We start from the raw sequence: 14,887 nt of genomic DNA, 5'->3' as shown, positions 1-14,887 counted from the left end.
CAACATGCAATGGCATTCTACAAGTCTTCTGAGCAAGATGCTGCAGAAAGAGGACATTTCCCAACTTTTTACACCTATTTATAGTCATTTATACTTTCATAGTGTGGTCGTAAAGCTTAACAACTCAACCCTGTTACATGAAATAAAGATAGAAAACAATCATTTGTGAAAACTATCTTTGTTATTTCAACAATGTATCTGATTTCCTAATGTCATGCATGCCATGTGGTCTCCTCTTAATCACCACAGGTAGAGTAATTGCCATCTTGAGTAAAAAATCTCAACCCCGTTCCACTCAACCCCGTTATCAATGTCAACCCTGTTGAATGGATTATTCCATATAAAAATATTAATTTAAAGCCTGAGATGGGAAAATAAGTGTTTCTGCATGTTAAATATGTCCTTAATGGTGTGGGCTATTCAGAAAAGTAATTAATTTCGATCAAATTTTCCCGAAATAAATGTCCAAATCGTACCGGTTTCGTGGAATGACTGGTTTAACGATTTCAATTGTGTTTTTTGTCATTGAACACTGGAGCATTATGAATACACACTACGTTTCTGCTATTTTACAACTTTGAAGTTGCACAGGGCAGAAATGACAAATATCCTATTTCACAGAGAAAGAAGCAGAGAAGGCTAAGGCAGAGCGTCTGGCCCAGGAAGAAGCGGAGGCCATGGAGATGGAGGAGGAGGAGAACAAACTGGACACCGCCAATGAGAAGGAGGTATGGACGCGTTCCACACACAGCGCCAGTGAGTCTGTTTTCAGTCTGTCTTGGTGCATTGATGAGAGCCTCTTTGTTTCACCATGGAAATGGGGGTAAAATGGGTTTAGAAAATTCATTGTTGAAAATGTATGTGGACCCTGTATATTTTGAATGTTTATTCAATTAATTGGCTAATCTTGAAAATCAGCGACTCGAGCGATTTGGATGTCAGCAAATCAACTAAATCGATTAATCTTATTAACCACTAAAGCCCTATTTTCTTTTTGTCAAAAGTAGCTATCTGTGGAATACTTTTTTCCTTTTCTTTTTTTTTTTACCCTTTTTTACATTTGTAGACGTTTTTGAATGAAACAAATTGATAATCAAATGTATTAAATCAATTAGTTTGAGTACAGGTTGCACAAATGTTCTTCTCCTCTGTGTGTCTGCAGGAGCCTAAAGAGGAAGAGATGACGGAGGAGGAGAAGGCAGCTCAGAAAGCCAAGCCTGTAGCGACCAACCCCATCCCGGGCACTCCATGGTACACTACCCTACCCTAGATTTACTCTGCCACTAGATTATCTTTGTGTATGTCATGATCCATATAGCCGGGGACCCAGTCACCAAAATGGGAGGGGACCTGTGATTTTCTGCCGTACTTTTTATTTCTGTTTTATCTATTAGTTTGGTCATTAAGGTCCACAGAATGAGAGGCCTGCTCTGCTGGAAACATCGCGAAAAAAAGTTATGGCCATTTGTATATTCACTGTCCCATTGACTCCAGTAGAAATATTTAAAAAAAGAAAAAAGTCTGCTTTAATTAGCATGTGAGGGGTCAAACTAGGGGTTCTTCGTGATTCTGAATCCATTGCAAGCATTTGTTTTGCATGAAAAACATTCCTTGGGCTAGATATCAGCCCCCCGAAACAGTCAAAAGTGATGAGTCATCACTTTTTTTCCACTCTTCACAGTTTTGGGCTGCCGAAAGTTAACCCAAGCAATGTTTTTTATGCAAAACAAGTGCTTGCAATGGATTCAGAATCATGAAGAACCCCTAGTTTGACCCCTCACATGCTAATTAAAGCAGATGTTTTTCCTTTTTTTATATTTCTAGTGGAGTCAATGGGACAGTGAATATACAAATGGCCATAACTTTTTTTCGCGATGTTTCCGACAGAGCAGGCCTCTCATTCTGTGGACCTTAATGACCAAACGAATAGATAAAACAGAAATAAAAAGTACGGCAGAAAATCACAGGTCCTACCCTATTCCTTGAGCTTTTGGGCTTGTGGGTCCCCGGCTAATAGCTACCAACACCATCTCAGGCACTCCCTAGACCCTGAAAGAATTGTGAAGAAAGCTGATCTACAAGCTCACAACGTGTGTGTTGTGTTGTGTCCAAGGTGCGTGGTGTGGACCGGTGATGACCGTGTGTTCTTCTACAACCCCACCACTCGCCTGTCCATGTGGGACCGTCCTGAGGAGCTGGTGGGCCGGGCCGACGTGGACAAGAACATCCAGGAGCCTCCGCACAAGAGAGGCCTGGACGACGGCAAGAAGACCGGTAGGGCCATGAATAGGGCTGTCACAATTATTACATAATCGTCTAATCGTGATTATTTGACATTATCGCAATTATTTTGTCATAATCGTCATAATCGTGAATGTTGAAAAATGACAGAAATAGTGGAAATAGCAGATCTACAAGCTCACAACTTGTGAGCTTGTAGATCGGCTATTTCCACTATCAATGTTATTTTTTAAGTAGTAAGTTGTCAAATATGTCAGTAATGTATTTGTATATGTAGGTTATGTGTCATATCTACCATATGCAACTTCAAAGCCTAAAAGCCAAACAGAAATGTAATTATCAACGACAAATACACAATTAAATCGCCAATTATTTGAGTGACAATTAATCGTCATGTAAAATGTCATATCGTGACAGCCCTAGCCATGAAAACATACAGCATATATATATATATATCATAGACTGTATAAAAAATCGAACCTCTGTTCGAAGTGGAGCTGTGTGTGTGTGTGTGTGTGTGTGTGTGTGTGTGTGTGTATTGCAGTTGATGCTCAGGGCAGGCTAGATCATGTGTACCGATTTTTGTGACATCTATACTATAATTTTGCGAATGTCTGAGTGAGTGAGTGAGTGTCTGTCTGTCTCAGCGTTTCTCCTCGGTGGCTGGAGCAATTGATCTGAAATCGCATCACCATCAGCATATGAACACACCTGACATAACTGTGAAGCCTGTTTGTCACTTTCACAAATCGTATGCTGTATATTAGCATTTTTATGCTGTATCTATATCTATTTAGCCTACAGTACCTTTTGTGACCACACATGTTAAGGGAGGGGCGCTGTTGTTCAGGCCATGCACAATCACACACAAACCCACACACACACGGGGGGGGGGGGGTGGTGGTGTGTGTGCTGGCAGGCGGGCGGGGGGGGGGGGGGGGGGGTGGTTCTGGCCCTGTTACAGATGATGTCCAAATATCATGCAGATCGGTACACAGTATCTCTGTAGCCGTTAAATGGAACGGGTATTTCTTACATTGATGCTCCTACATATTAGCATGCAAGCACCAGTTAAAGTTACTTTCCATCCCTCATATACTGTGTGCACAGTGCACATCCCATAACCCACACACTGCACATCATTTCGGAGCTCATATCTTTGAACGGGTAAGGGCTAGTTTGAAGAAAATATGTAGGAAAAGGAGCAAAAAGTGTGTTTTGGAGAAAATTCAAGATGGCGGAAAATCTATCCTGGGCTATCTATGGGGAGATGCGTCTTGACCCAAGGAATCCAGGGAAAAAAGAATTTTAATTTTCCGATCTACGGTTCAAGAGTTACGGGGCAAAACGTAAAGTGGGCCGTTATAGCGCCACCATGAGGCCGAGTGATGTAATTATTTTTCGATTCATTCTTAAAATCATTATGAATCTCCTCTCCGAGGTTTGAAACTGTAGCTCCTATGGTTTACGAGAGAAAAATACTTGAAAGTGATTTCTTGCATTGTCCCATTATAAGTCAATGGGACAATTAAGCGTCGTTTTTTGCCGATTACGTCGGCATGGTAAGGCGGATCGGAACGAAAGGTAATAGAACACCATTCCCGGCCGAGCCGCACATTTTGATGTATATATTGCGCGAGTGGCGTAAATGGTGCGGCACTAGTTACGCGCCGAAGTTTAGACTACATACAGACACGGACGGAGACAGACAGACAGACAGACAGACCCACACACACGGCCATGTATAGGGAGCTTGTGTTCCACACAGCTCCAAAAATATGGACAAAGCGAAGCCATTGGTTTCTATGCAGCGCAAATGACACAATATGGGTCCTTGGCTTGGGTGTTGCCATCATAGATTGAAATGCAACCAGAGGAGGCTATTGGCTGCCCCCCTCAACTTTATCATCAATTTTAACAGAAATGGGACCTTATTTTCACAAAACGCATATCGTGATTGAAAGGCAATTTTTAACTAGCGATAGGAACCATAAAGTATTCATGAAAATGTTAATTAAGGTTAGAACACGAAAGGGGAAAATGAATGAGATCCAATGGAGAACAATTCTTTTTGCAACCGGCCAGGGGGAAAACAGCGCAACTAGCGGCCAATCATAGGAAGTTTTAGTTCCATATTGGGCTCATTTTAAATCGGCGGAACTCTCCCCCTGATATATATACAGTATATAAACGAGCCCTATATACTTGAATAGAGAAAATAGTCTATAAACAAACTCACAAGCCTGTAAAACATGGGGGCGCTGTCCATTCCGACATGTCGCCACTCCGACAGTGACTTCTTATTGTCGGAGTGGCAACATTTCCATAGAGGTTAGGGTAAGAGATGTGGTTAGTGTCGGAATGGAGAGATGCACTCGTAAAACATGACCAAAATAGGGAGTTTAGAGAGATCTTGGTGAATAATTACCTTTTGTACTGCTTAAAAATTGCAATATCTTTTGGACAGTTCAAATAATTTTCTATGCTTTGCTTATATAATGTGTCCAAACTCGGTGCGCTTGTGTGTTTGTGCGTGTCCAGGCCTCAAGGACGAGCCAGAGGTACCAGCCACTGCTGAGGAGAGTGACGACGAGCCAATCAAAGCCAAGAAAAGGAAGTGAGTCTACATTTCTGATTGGTGTGAATTGACCAACCAACTCCTTAGATTAACCACAGACTTTCATTAATGCCCAACCAATCAGTCTTACCTTAGGCTTTCTCTGGCAAAACCCAGACTTGCTGACTTTTCAGTCAGTCAGTCAGGTAACCCCCATCCACTCCCATGTTAAAGGAATATCCCGGAAGGGGTGTTGGGACCCTTACCGAAGAGGCATTTTGCCGTTGCGGGGTCACAAGCTCAAGGATTCAATACAGGGTCATGACCTTATAGTGACACTCACATTAGCTGCAAGTGTGAAAGTTCAAAGGTAAGGGGAAGTAATGCAGCTATAGGCAGCAGCGTTTCGACTCCTTACAAGCCTGATGTGTGGACGTACCCTCCGTCAGTCACTGGAATTGATGACGTAAGACAGGGTATTCGGCCCATGTGTGACCATGTCATTTTGTCTCTGTAATGTCCATAGGAAGGACGAGGCCAAAGAGGCCGACTCGGAAAAGGAAGCGGCCATGGAGGCAGAGCTGAGAGCTGCCAGAGAGAGGGCCATAGTGCCCCTAGAGGCTCGGATGACCCAGTTCAAAGACATGCTGCTGGAGAGAGGGGTAACAGACTTAATTGCACACACACACACACACACACACACACACACAAATCACTCTGATGTTAGTCAGGTGTGTTGCGTTCCAAACCTAGGTCTTATTGTATTATAGAAATACTCCACAAACTAAATGTTGGCATCCGGGTTGGTGAATTTCAACATTATGAAAAAGGTACATGGTTTTTCATACGTAGACTACATTTTTGAGACACTGCCTGTTCATTCAAACTATCCCTGCTCTCAGTAAACGATAGTCTGCACTTACAAACGTTATCATTTCAGTGCATAGTCTAACAGACACAGTGGGTTAAACATGTTTTTTATTGTTGTCTGGCTAAGCTCAGGGGTCAGCAACCTATTTGAAATGAAGTGCCATGCTTTTATTTCCCATATAGTCAGTGACTAAGGTTGCCTATCCCTGCTCTAAACTGACTGTTTGTGTGTGTGTCCATATACTGTAGGTGTCTGCCTTCTCCACCTGGGACAAAGAGCTGCATAAGATTGTGTTCGACCCTCGCTACCTTCTGCTCAATCCAAAGGAGAGGAAGCAGGTGCGCTATATTTGTCTTCCCCTCACTGTTATACTTGTGCACGTGGGTGTCCTGCTCTTCAAATACCAGATCTATAAGTTGAACTTGTAATGTGCGGTGCACGACACGGCATGCAACCAAGTATGATTCGGCATTACCGTCTGCGTTCACTCTTTCATTTGTGTTAGTTTTCTTTTCTACCGAAGTCTTAAAGCCATACTGTGTAAGATGCCCAACTAGTGGTCATTAGCCCTATAGCAAACCGCGGTCGCGTCCGCGTCTTTCGGACGTTTTTCGTACCTTCAGACCCCCGCGTCTGCCTCCACCTCGCTGAGAGCTATCTTTTAAGGGGTCCCTTGTTCCTGTGCGTTCAGTAATTCCAGAGATACGGACTCCTTCACCCTGCCTGGTAGGCGAAATTACCTAGAGAAGGGATGGTACAAACGGGCGACAACAAATATGGCTGCCATAGCGACCCCACTTCAAGATGCGCTGTGATTGGCCGGCAGTTGTATAACCCTCGCTGTGATTGGCCGGTAGTGTGATGACGCAATTTTGGCGCGAGATCCGGTCCACGGCAAGGATCTCAGTTTACATACAGAGAAGGCTTTACAGGCTGAAATTCACGGCGCGGATCTTCTAAAACTTTTGTGATTTAATAGTTAGGAGAATTTTAAGATTTGTTTTATAAAAAAAGTTACATAGTACAACTTTAAGTGGTCATTTTAAATGCATGTCACCTCAAAAAAAGAATGAATCATGAATGGAGATTTAACGCAAAACATCAAAAAGAAAGTAAATGAAGGAGACAAACCTGTCGTTTTGTATACCTGCCAAAGTCAAAATCATTAGAACCATACTGCGGCACATAGCCTATTTGTGAACCTATTGTGTATTAGGGGTGGGCGATATGGTGATGAATATCGTTGAGACGATACAATGTCTCCAAGATATGCCTTTTCAGAGATATATTGTATATATTGTGATACAATGAATGAATGTTGAATTGGTAATACGGAGATTCATTGCGGAATTCATTTAAACCTACATTTTGGTCTAAGTCAGTAGTTCTCAAACTTTAAAATGTCAAGGTCTCCCCTTAATTCTGACAGTATACAAATGAAACCAAATGGACCTTTACGGGTCAATTTGGTTTCATTTGTATATCGTCAGAGTTACATACTTGTAAGGGTCAATTTAGACCTCCAAAAAGGAACCCAGAGAGTCCCTGGACCCCACATTGAGGACCACTGGTCTAAATATTCTGTTACTCCTTTTTCTTTTAGTTAAATGGTTCTACTGTTAACAATTTTGCTGCCATTTTAAACATAGCTGTAGTAAGCAGCTGCCAAATTGTCCTTACCTTTTAACGTGGGCACGCGCACGCATCGTGCACAATCTGTGCGCGACTCATCTAGTAGACGTGTAGACTCGGTGACAGCTTTCGAATAAAAGAAACCCCATTGAAATAGACATATCCGTTGCCACGCTGTATCCCTGCTTATCCGCCAGTGTTTACATGAAAAAACATTGAAAAAAGCCAGCTGTGCGCTATGGTAACACGTGGACACGTTCGCGCACAAAACGCACGATATGTGCGGGGATCATAATCCAGGCGTGTAGAGACTGGATCAAAGTTTCCAAACGCAAAAATCGGATTGAAAAACGAGCTTTCCATCGCCGAGTACGAGTAGCTTCCTCTTCTGTTACACAGTAAACCAATGGAGGCGGGACTATGGCCCAGGCTCAGACCGGATACGGAAAGCTAGATCCGGTCCAGACCGGAAATACGACCGGATACAGTTAGGGGGCGGGCCTAAAGAGCCAGAATCAGCGAAAGGCGATAATACTTTTAATCCTTTCATAATGATTAAAGCTAATTAAATTTACGGGATCGACGGGCATGGCACCGTGGTACAGCGGGAAATCTCCGGTTTCGACGGGGATCGCAGAGTATGAGTTAAGTGACTTGAAAAATAACCATAAAAAACAACATGAAAAAGAATCGTGATAAGATTGTGTATCATGATACAGCTTGGAAGAATATTGTGATATTGTATTTTTCCATATCGCCCAGCCCTATTGTGTATTTACGTGCGTGTGTGTCCACAGGTGTTTGATTCGTACGTGAAGACAAGAGCTGAGGAGGAGAGGAAGGAGAAGAAGAACAAGCTGATGCAGGCCAAAGACGAGTTCAGGAGGATGATGGAGGACGCCAAACTCAACCCCAGGTAACGCACCTGGCCACCATTTTGGAATGACAGACAAGAACATGCATGGCTCTAACAGAGAAGCAACTGTCAAATGTCAGTATACACACTGTTGCAGCAAGGTCTTAATCTATTTATTCGTTTTTAATGGCTGTATAACTATATTCTCAGTAGGGCTGGGTTCGGTAACCGCCGTACCGCCGTATCGCGGTATACCGCGGCCTACCGCGGTGTCAGGGTCCTTACCGCGGTCAAAAAAGACAAATAATAGGCTATTTTTATTGAGAACAAGCGAGTTTTAAAACGGGGGAGAAGCGAGGACCGCATGCGCTCCATGCCGCTCTGCTCTGGGCCGCGTACCACATGTTTGGAACTGGAAGCTTGGCCCGTCACATTGAGTCGGAGAGTGGAGACACAGTGGACACTGGAGCAGTGCAGTAGCCTCGTAGCCTCAGCAGCGTTAAACTTTCTCCATAATCCACACGACACAACTCATACAAGTATGTTGATACATACCTTGTGGCCGTTTCTGTTTTATTCATACGGGCGGAGCACGAGGACTAAAACCGAAAATGAAACCAGCGCTAGACGTGAGTACTTTTACAGTAGCACGTGTGCCCGTCGTTGTTCGTCTACAACCTTTTCTGTCAAGTCTGGTAACTAAAACCTGTTTACTATGTTTATATCACCACTCAATCAATGCGATTTGAGACGTGAGTTTACATAATCACAGACCGTACACAATCACTATACCCGTCTCATCTGGTTTGTTCATAAACAGCGTGCAGTGTCTGAAGCCCCAGTAGTCTACCAGTGGCGTCAGTTCAGCAAAAGCTAAGGTATGGCAACATGACTGCAAGACACCAGTCATGTTGCCATACCTTAGCAACAGGCACGATGAAAAGTACATTTTATTATTTCCCACTGTAGCCTAGGTATGGCAGGTGCCATAGCTTGCCATACCCAATTGACGCCTCTGTAGCCTACGTTACTATAGTAACCCGACACTGCAAAGATCTACAAGCTCAGAACGCGTTGCGAATGCGACACGTTGTGAGCCTGTAGATCTGCTACTTTCAAAAGCCAGATCCACTGTGCTGTACGGGGAACTCGAGCAGTCGGGCTTATAGGACTGTGGAGCGACGAATTTTGGGCAGATGATAGGAATATTTTGTCTTATCGGTTATCGCCGAACCTTAATTAATAGATACGGGGGTGCGGTAATTACCGCAATACCGGCGGTAAATGGGAGGACGGTAACCGCGATAACAAAATGTTGATACCGCCCCACCCCTAATTCTCAGTATACTTCTTTATCACTTAAATGTTTGCTTGAATTTTTCTTCACTTTGAAATCTCGTTAAGTTTAAATTGTTAAAACTTTTTCAGTTGAGGATCAAGTGGTCTGCCATTTAGACTTGTTCCATACAGATTTTGTCCATACAAATACAGTTTGTCGATTTAATCAACCGACTGCCATTGTGAGCTATACCATATATCTACTATTACCTGCTACACCACACCGGCACTCACATGAACTAGCTGTCACACGCAGGGACCCTGAAGAAATGAATGTCTGATCTTGTTAAGTATAGGGATGGAGCTCGAAACACGAGCCTGTTACATACTCGATAACAAATTTACCGGGTATCAATAAGCTTTGGGCTTATCAAGCCTGTTATCGAGCATATAGCGTCTCTTGACGTCATGTTTAAACAATCAAGACAAGATGCGACCAAGACATTATTACAGTACTATTCTAAATGACTATATTCTATATAAAGCCATTTATCACTTATTGCACATTAATGAATGGTTGTTTTAATGATAGGCAAGATATTGTTTTACTTTTGTTATTGTCATCTTCATAGATGGTCAGCCCACAAACTCAATAATAAAAGATACCAGTTCTGTTTCTGAATTTGTCGTCTCACATCTTCCACAAAATATTAGAAAACGCTCAATAGTGGGCTCGATAAAAGCCCGGCTCAATAACGAGCTCCATCCCTACTTATGTGTGTGCAGGACAACGTTCAGTGAGTTTGCGGTGAAGCACGGCAGAGACCCTCGCTTCAAGACCATAGAGAAGATGAAGGACAGAGAGGCCATCTTCACTGAGTTCATCACTGCTGTCAGGAAGAGAGAGAAGGAGGATTCAAAGACCAGAGGAGAGAAGGTAATATGCATGTACACAGTCCTAGCCCACACATTTATTACCAATGTTTTCACCGGTATTTGAAGTGCATCATTTTTAAATCAGTTTGAAAAACATATATTCTTTCAACCTGGCATCTCTATTTTGGGCATGCCATTATAGGAGAATATTTTCAATAAGCTTTTGAATAAGGCTTCTGCGTTGTGAGCATGTAGATCGGCTATTTTCACATTTTCTGCCTCTAATATAATGTTTAATTTGTCATTTTAGAGGTATTAAAAAGTCCTTAAATTGTGCAGATAGTCTCTATACACTTAAACTTTATCTTAGTTTGTTTACTGTTGAGTGAGAAAATAATGTTGCACATTAAGTTAATCATCTGGGGACCCCCCAAAATAATTTGGAGACCCCACTGGGGGCCTGACTCACAGGTTGAGAACCACTGCTCTAATACACACATACTAACAGTGTTGGGCAGTAACGAATTACTAATAATATATTACTGTAATATTATTACTTTATCCAGTAACGAGTAGTGTAAGGTATTACTCTGTCAAAAACGGTAATATATAACGCTTTACTCTGCCAAAAAAACAACTCGTTACTCCGTTACTCGTGCCTCGCTGGCCGGAGAGGAGAGCACTCAGAGCAGCGCATGCAGCTGCTTAATTGACAGTCGTTAACTTCTTTTGATGTTCTCTGAGAGCCTAGGTCAACTTGACACAGAGTTGCGCAGCGAGTCGTAGATTGCGTCGCCACACACACACACACACACACACACACACACTGGAGAGAGAGAGAGAGAGAGAGAGAGAGAGAGACCCTCCTCTTCTCATTTACACACAACGACACACAGGGAGAAGTAGTTTCTCTTCATCTCCTTGGTGCTGGATTGTTTTTCAACTTACAGATACTCCTTCTGATTAGGCCTATATCCTTTATTCTGAGTTAAAGACCATACAGAGTCTAGGGTCAAAATTACTGACAGTTTTAAATGTCTGGTAAATGCACTGATCACAGCTGTCAAATAAAGCTTGTTTGGCTGATTGGAGACTTATTTTTCCAATAAATTGGATTCTGTTCTAAAAGGAGCTGGCTAAACAGATTGTGTCATTGTACCCTACAACTCTTTTCTTTTGCGGGGTAAAAAAGAAAAAAAAGTAATATAACTTAATATATTATATATTACTCTTGATTCCAAGTAATAAGTAATATAATATTATTACTTTTTCCAAGGAGTAATAAGTAATATGTAACGATTACTCTCCTAAGTAATATTGCCCAACACTGCATACTAACACCCCACATTCAGGTCTCTCTTTCTCCCGTACCTCTGTCTCTGACACTGTGTGTGTGTGTGTGTGTGTGTGTGTGTGTGTGTGTGTGTGTGTGTGTGTGTGTGTGTGTGTGTGTGTGTGTGTGTGTGTGTGTGTGTGTGTGTGTGTGTGTGTGTGTGTGTGTGTGTGTGTGTCCAGGTGAAGTCTGACTTCTTTGAGCTGCTGGGTCAGCAGCACATGGAGGGCAGCCAGCGCTGGAGCAAGGTGAAGGAGAGGATGGAGACGGACCCTCGCTACAAGGCTGTGGACAGCTCTGCACTCAGGGAGGAGCTCTTCAAGCAGTACATGGAGAAGCAGGCCAAGGTAGCTTCAGTCTACAGTACACTACCACAGTGTCATGGTGTGTATGTTAGGTAGCTTCAGTCTACAGTACACTACCACAGTGTCATGGTGTGTATGTTAGGTAGCTTCAGTCTACAGTACACTACCACAGTTTCATGGTGTGTATGTTAGGTAGCTTCAGTCTACAGTACACTACCACAGTGTCATGGTGTGTATGTTAGGTAGCTTCAGTCTACAGTACACTACCACAGTGTCATGGTGTGTATGTAGGTAGCTTCAGTCTACAGTACACTACCACAGTGTCATGGTGTGTATGTAGGTAGCTTCAGTCTACAGTACACTACCACAGTGTCATGGTGTGTATGTAGGTAGCTTCAGTCTACAGTACACTACCACAGTGTCATGGTGTGTATGTTAGGTAGCTTCAGTCTACAGTAAACTACCACAGTGTCATGGTGTGTATGTTAGGTAGCTTCAGTCTACAGTACACTACCACAGTGTCATGGTGTGTATGTTAGGTAGCTTCAGTCTACAGTACACTACCACAGTGTCATGGTGTGTATGTTAGGTAGCTTCAGTCTACAGTACACTACCACAGTGTCATGGTGTGTATGTTAGGTAGCTTCAGTCTACAGTACACTACCACAGTGTCATGGTGTGTATGTAGGTAGCTTCAGTCTACAGTACACTACCACAGTGTCATGGTGTGTATGTTAGGTAGCTTCAGTCTACAGTACACTACCACAGTGTCATGGTGTGTATGTAGGTAGCTTCAGTCTACACTACACTACCACAGTGTCATGGTGTGTATGTAGGTAGCTTCAGTCTACAGTACACTACCACAGTGTCATGGTGTGTATGTTAGGTAGCTTCAGTCTACAGTACACTACCACAGTGTCATGGTGTGTATGTTAGGTAGCTTCAGTCTACACTACACTACCACAGTGCCATGGTGTGTATGTAGGTAGCTTCAGTCTACAGTACACTACCACAGTATCATGGTGTGTATGTAGTAGCGTTGTGACGGTTTCCGGTTTTACCGGTTCGATCCGGTTTACTTGATGATACCGGTTCAGTTTATGAATACCGACTAAACCGAGTTGGGGAAAAAAAAAAAGAAAAAAAAAATATATATATCTTACAAATGTAAACATATGCTGGCGGCGTCACGTGTATTTTCCGACAGCATTAAATTCATTCTGTATTGTATTTATTATGTTTGTGTATATACTGAGTGAGTCTAGTGGAGCACAGATCTGCTACTGTTGTTGACAGCTCACTGCTCGAAGTCTAGTGCTGCTGCCTGTGACAGCGACCCGGCTCCTCCTTCATTCAATCACAACTGGACACACGCGCTATTGTTTATAGATGTGGTGGTGGACATTGGACAACGTGTTAGAAGCCACACAGGCCTCCCGTATCCATAGAGGGGCGGCACGTCCGTCTAGGATCAAAACAAAAAGTAGCCGATCTACAAGCAATCCCAATCCACTGTTTTTTTTACCCAATCCACTGGTTCTCTGTACAGCAGAGCAAACACAAACACGGCAGAGGGCATTTCCCCCATTCCACAGAAGCAGTAATGGTACAAACAGGAGACATCTCACTGAGAAGATCCATATAGATGTACGGTATATACAATAACAGGTGCAGGCATGCAAACGTGTAGCTTTTCGGCGAAAATCGCAGTTTTGAATCCAAATTGGTCATTTGTGTGAATCGTGCAGATTCGTTAAAAAAATGTTTAGGGGGGTGGGGGGGTGTCGTGTCGTCAGAGCAGCAGTGAGAAGAGGAGCGTTTATTTCTTATTCTCGGCGCTGTCCATTTTGTCAGGACAATGGTGTTGAAGGTGGAAGGGGAAGTGGGTCGTTTTGTTTTTTAACAAATCAAGCGCTCCCTGAGTCCCTTCTCTTTGTGACGTCGTCGTCAGCTGGCAGCGCTCAGTCAACAACACTGACTGCACTCAATGCACTGACTGCGAGCCCTGACAGAGGCAGAGCTGAGCGCTCAAAGCTTGCAAAGACAGTTGCCGTAGTTGTGGTGTGACTGTGGACTGTTGGCTGTTTGATTCGCTTGCATCGCGGTCGTGCGCTATTCTGCATCGATGCGTGATTAGGCCTGGGGCGGTATCGACATTTTGTTACCGCGATTACCGTCTTCCCATTTACCGCCGGTACTGCGGTAATTACCGCACCCCCGTATCTATTAATTAAGGTTCGGCGATAAGCCAAAATATTGCAATCATCTTCCCAAAAGTCGCCTCTCCACAGCCTGACTGCCCGAGTTATACTTCTCCGTACAGCACAGCGGGTCTGGCTTTAAAAGGAGCAGATCTACAAGCTCAGAACCATAGAGTATATCAGATACGCGTAGCGGATGCGACGTGTTTTAGATCTGTGCCCTGTCGGGTTACCATAGTAACATAGGCTCCGTACTTTTCACACAGCTGTGTGTGAACAGGGGCGTCAATTGGGTATGGCAGGGATATGCAGCTGCCTTACAGGCCTGGGTCCAGGGGGGGGAAGATAAAAGTTAGTTCTAAATGTAAATCCATAAATGTCTCTTTGTCTATCTGTACTGGTTATTATGTTGGTAAATTACAGTAAAACTAGTCCTTACCCGTTCAAAGATATGAGCTCCGAAATGATGTGCAGTGTGTGGGTTATGGGATGTGCACTGTGCACACGGTATATGAGGGATGGAAAGTAACTTTAACTGGTACTTGCATGATAATATGTAGGAGCATCATTGTAAGAAATACCCGTTTCGTTTAATGGCTATGTGTGTGTGTGTGTGTGTGTGTGTGTGTGTGTGTGTGTGTGTGTGCAGCGGTTTGGACCGTGAGACCATCCGCAGAGTAGTCTGTGTTTCTTTTTGAGAGGGTCGGTCCGCCTGAAAAACGCGTTTTGGAACGAAA

At 43.3% G+C, this 14,887-nt stretch overlaps 1 protein-coding gene across 3 annotated transcripts in view; it reads left to right on the top strand.

Moving 5' to 3' along the window:
- tcerg1b (transcription elongation regulator 1b (CA150)) overlaps window positions 1-14,887 on the top strand; it is a 46,481-nt gene that overhangs the window by 12,684 nt on the left and 18,910 nt on the right. For all 3 annotated transcript variants that reach the window (XR_013963052.1, XM_080748922.1, XM_080748921.1), the window contains 9 exons: window positions 622-728; window positions 1,163-1,251; window positions 2,114-2,274; window positions 4,783-4,858; window positions 5,325-5,460; window positions 5,918-6,007; window positions 8,099-8,217; window positions 10,222-10,372; window positions 11,827-11,991. Coding sequence is in view for 2 of the 3 variants with exons in the window: in XM_080748922.1 (XP_080605048.1) it covers window positions 622-728; window positions 1,163-1,251; window positions 2,114-2,274; window positions 4,783-4,858; window positions 5,325-5,460; window positions 5,918-6,007; window positions 8,099-8,217; window positions 10,222-10,372; window positions 11,827-11,991 (1,094 nt within the window). In the remaining variant the exon portion in view is untranslated. The remainder of the gene's footprint in view (window positions 1-621; window positions 729-1,162; window positions 1,252-2,113; window positions 2,275-4,782; window positions 4,859-5,324; window positions 5,461-5,917; window positions 6,008-8,098; window positions 8,218-10,221; window positions 10,373-11,826; window positions 11,992-14,887) is intronic.

The sequence above is a fragment of the Nannobrachium achirus genome, assembly GCF_963921795.1.
Source record: "Nannobrachium achirus genome assembly, chromosome: 19".
Taxonomy (NCBI): Eukaryota; Metazoa; Chordata; class Actinopteri; order Myctophiformes; family Myctophidae; genus Nannobrachium; species Nannobrachium achirus.
This window is presented reverse-complemented; position numbering and strand designations above follow the sequence as displayed.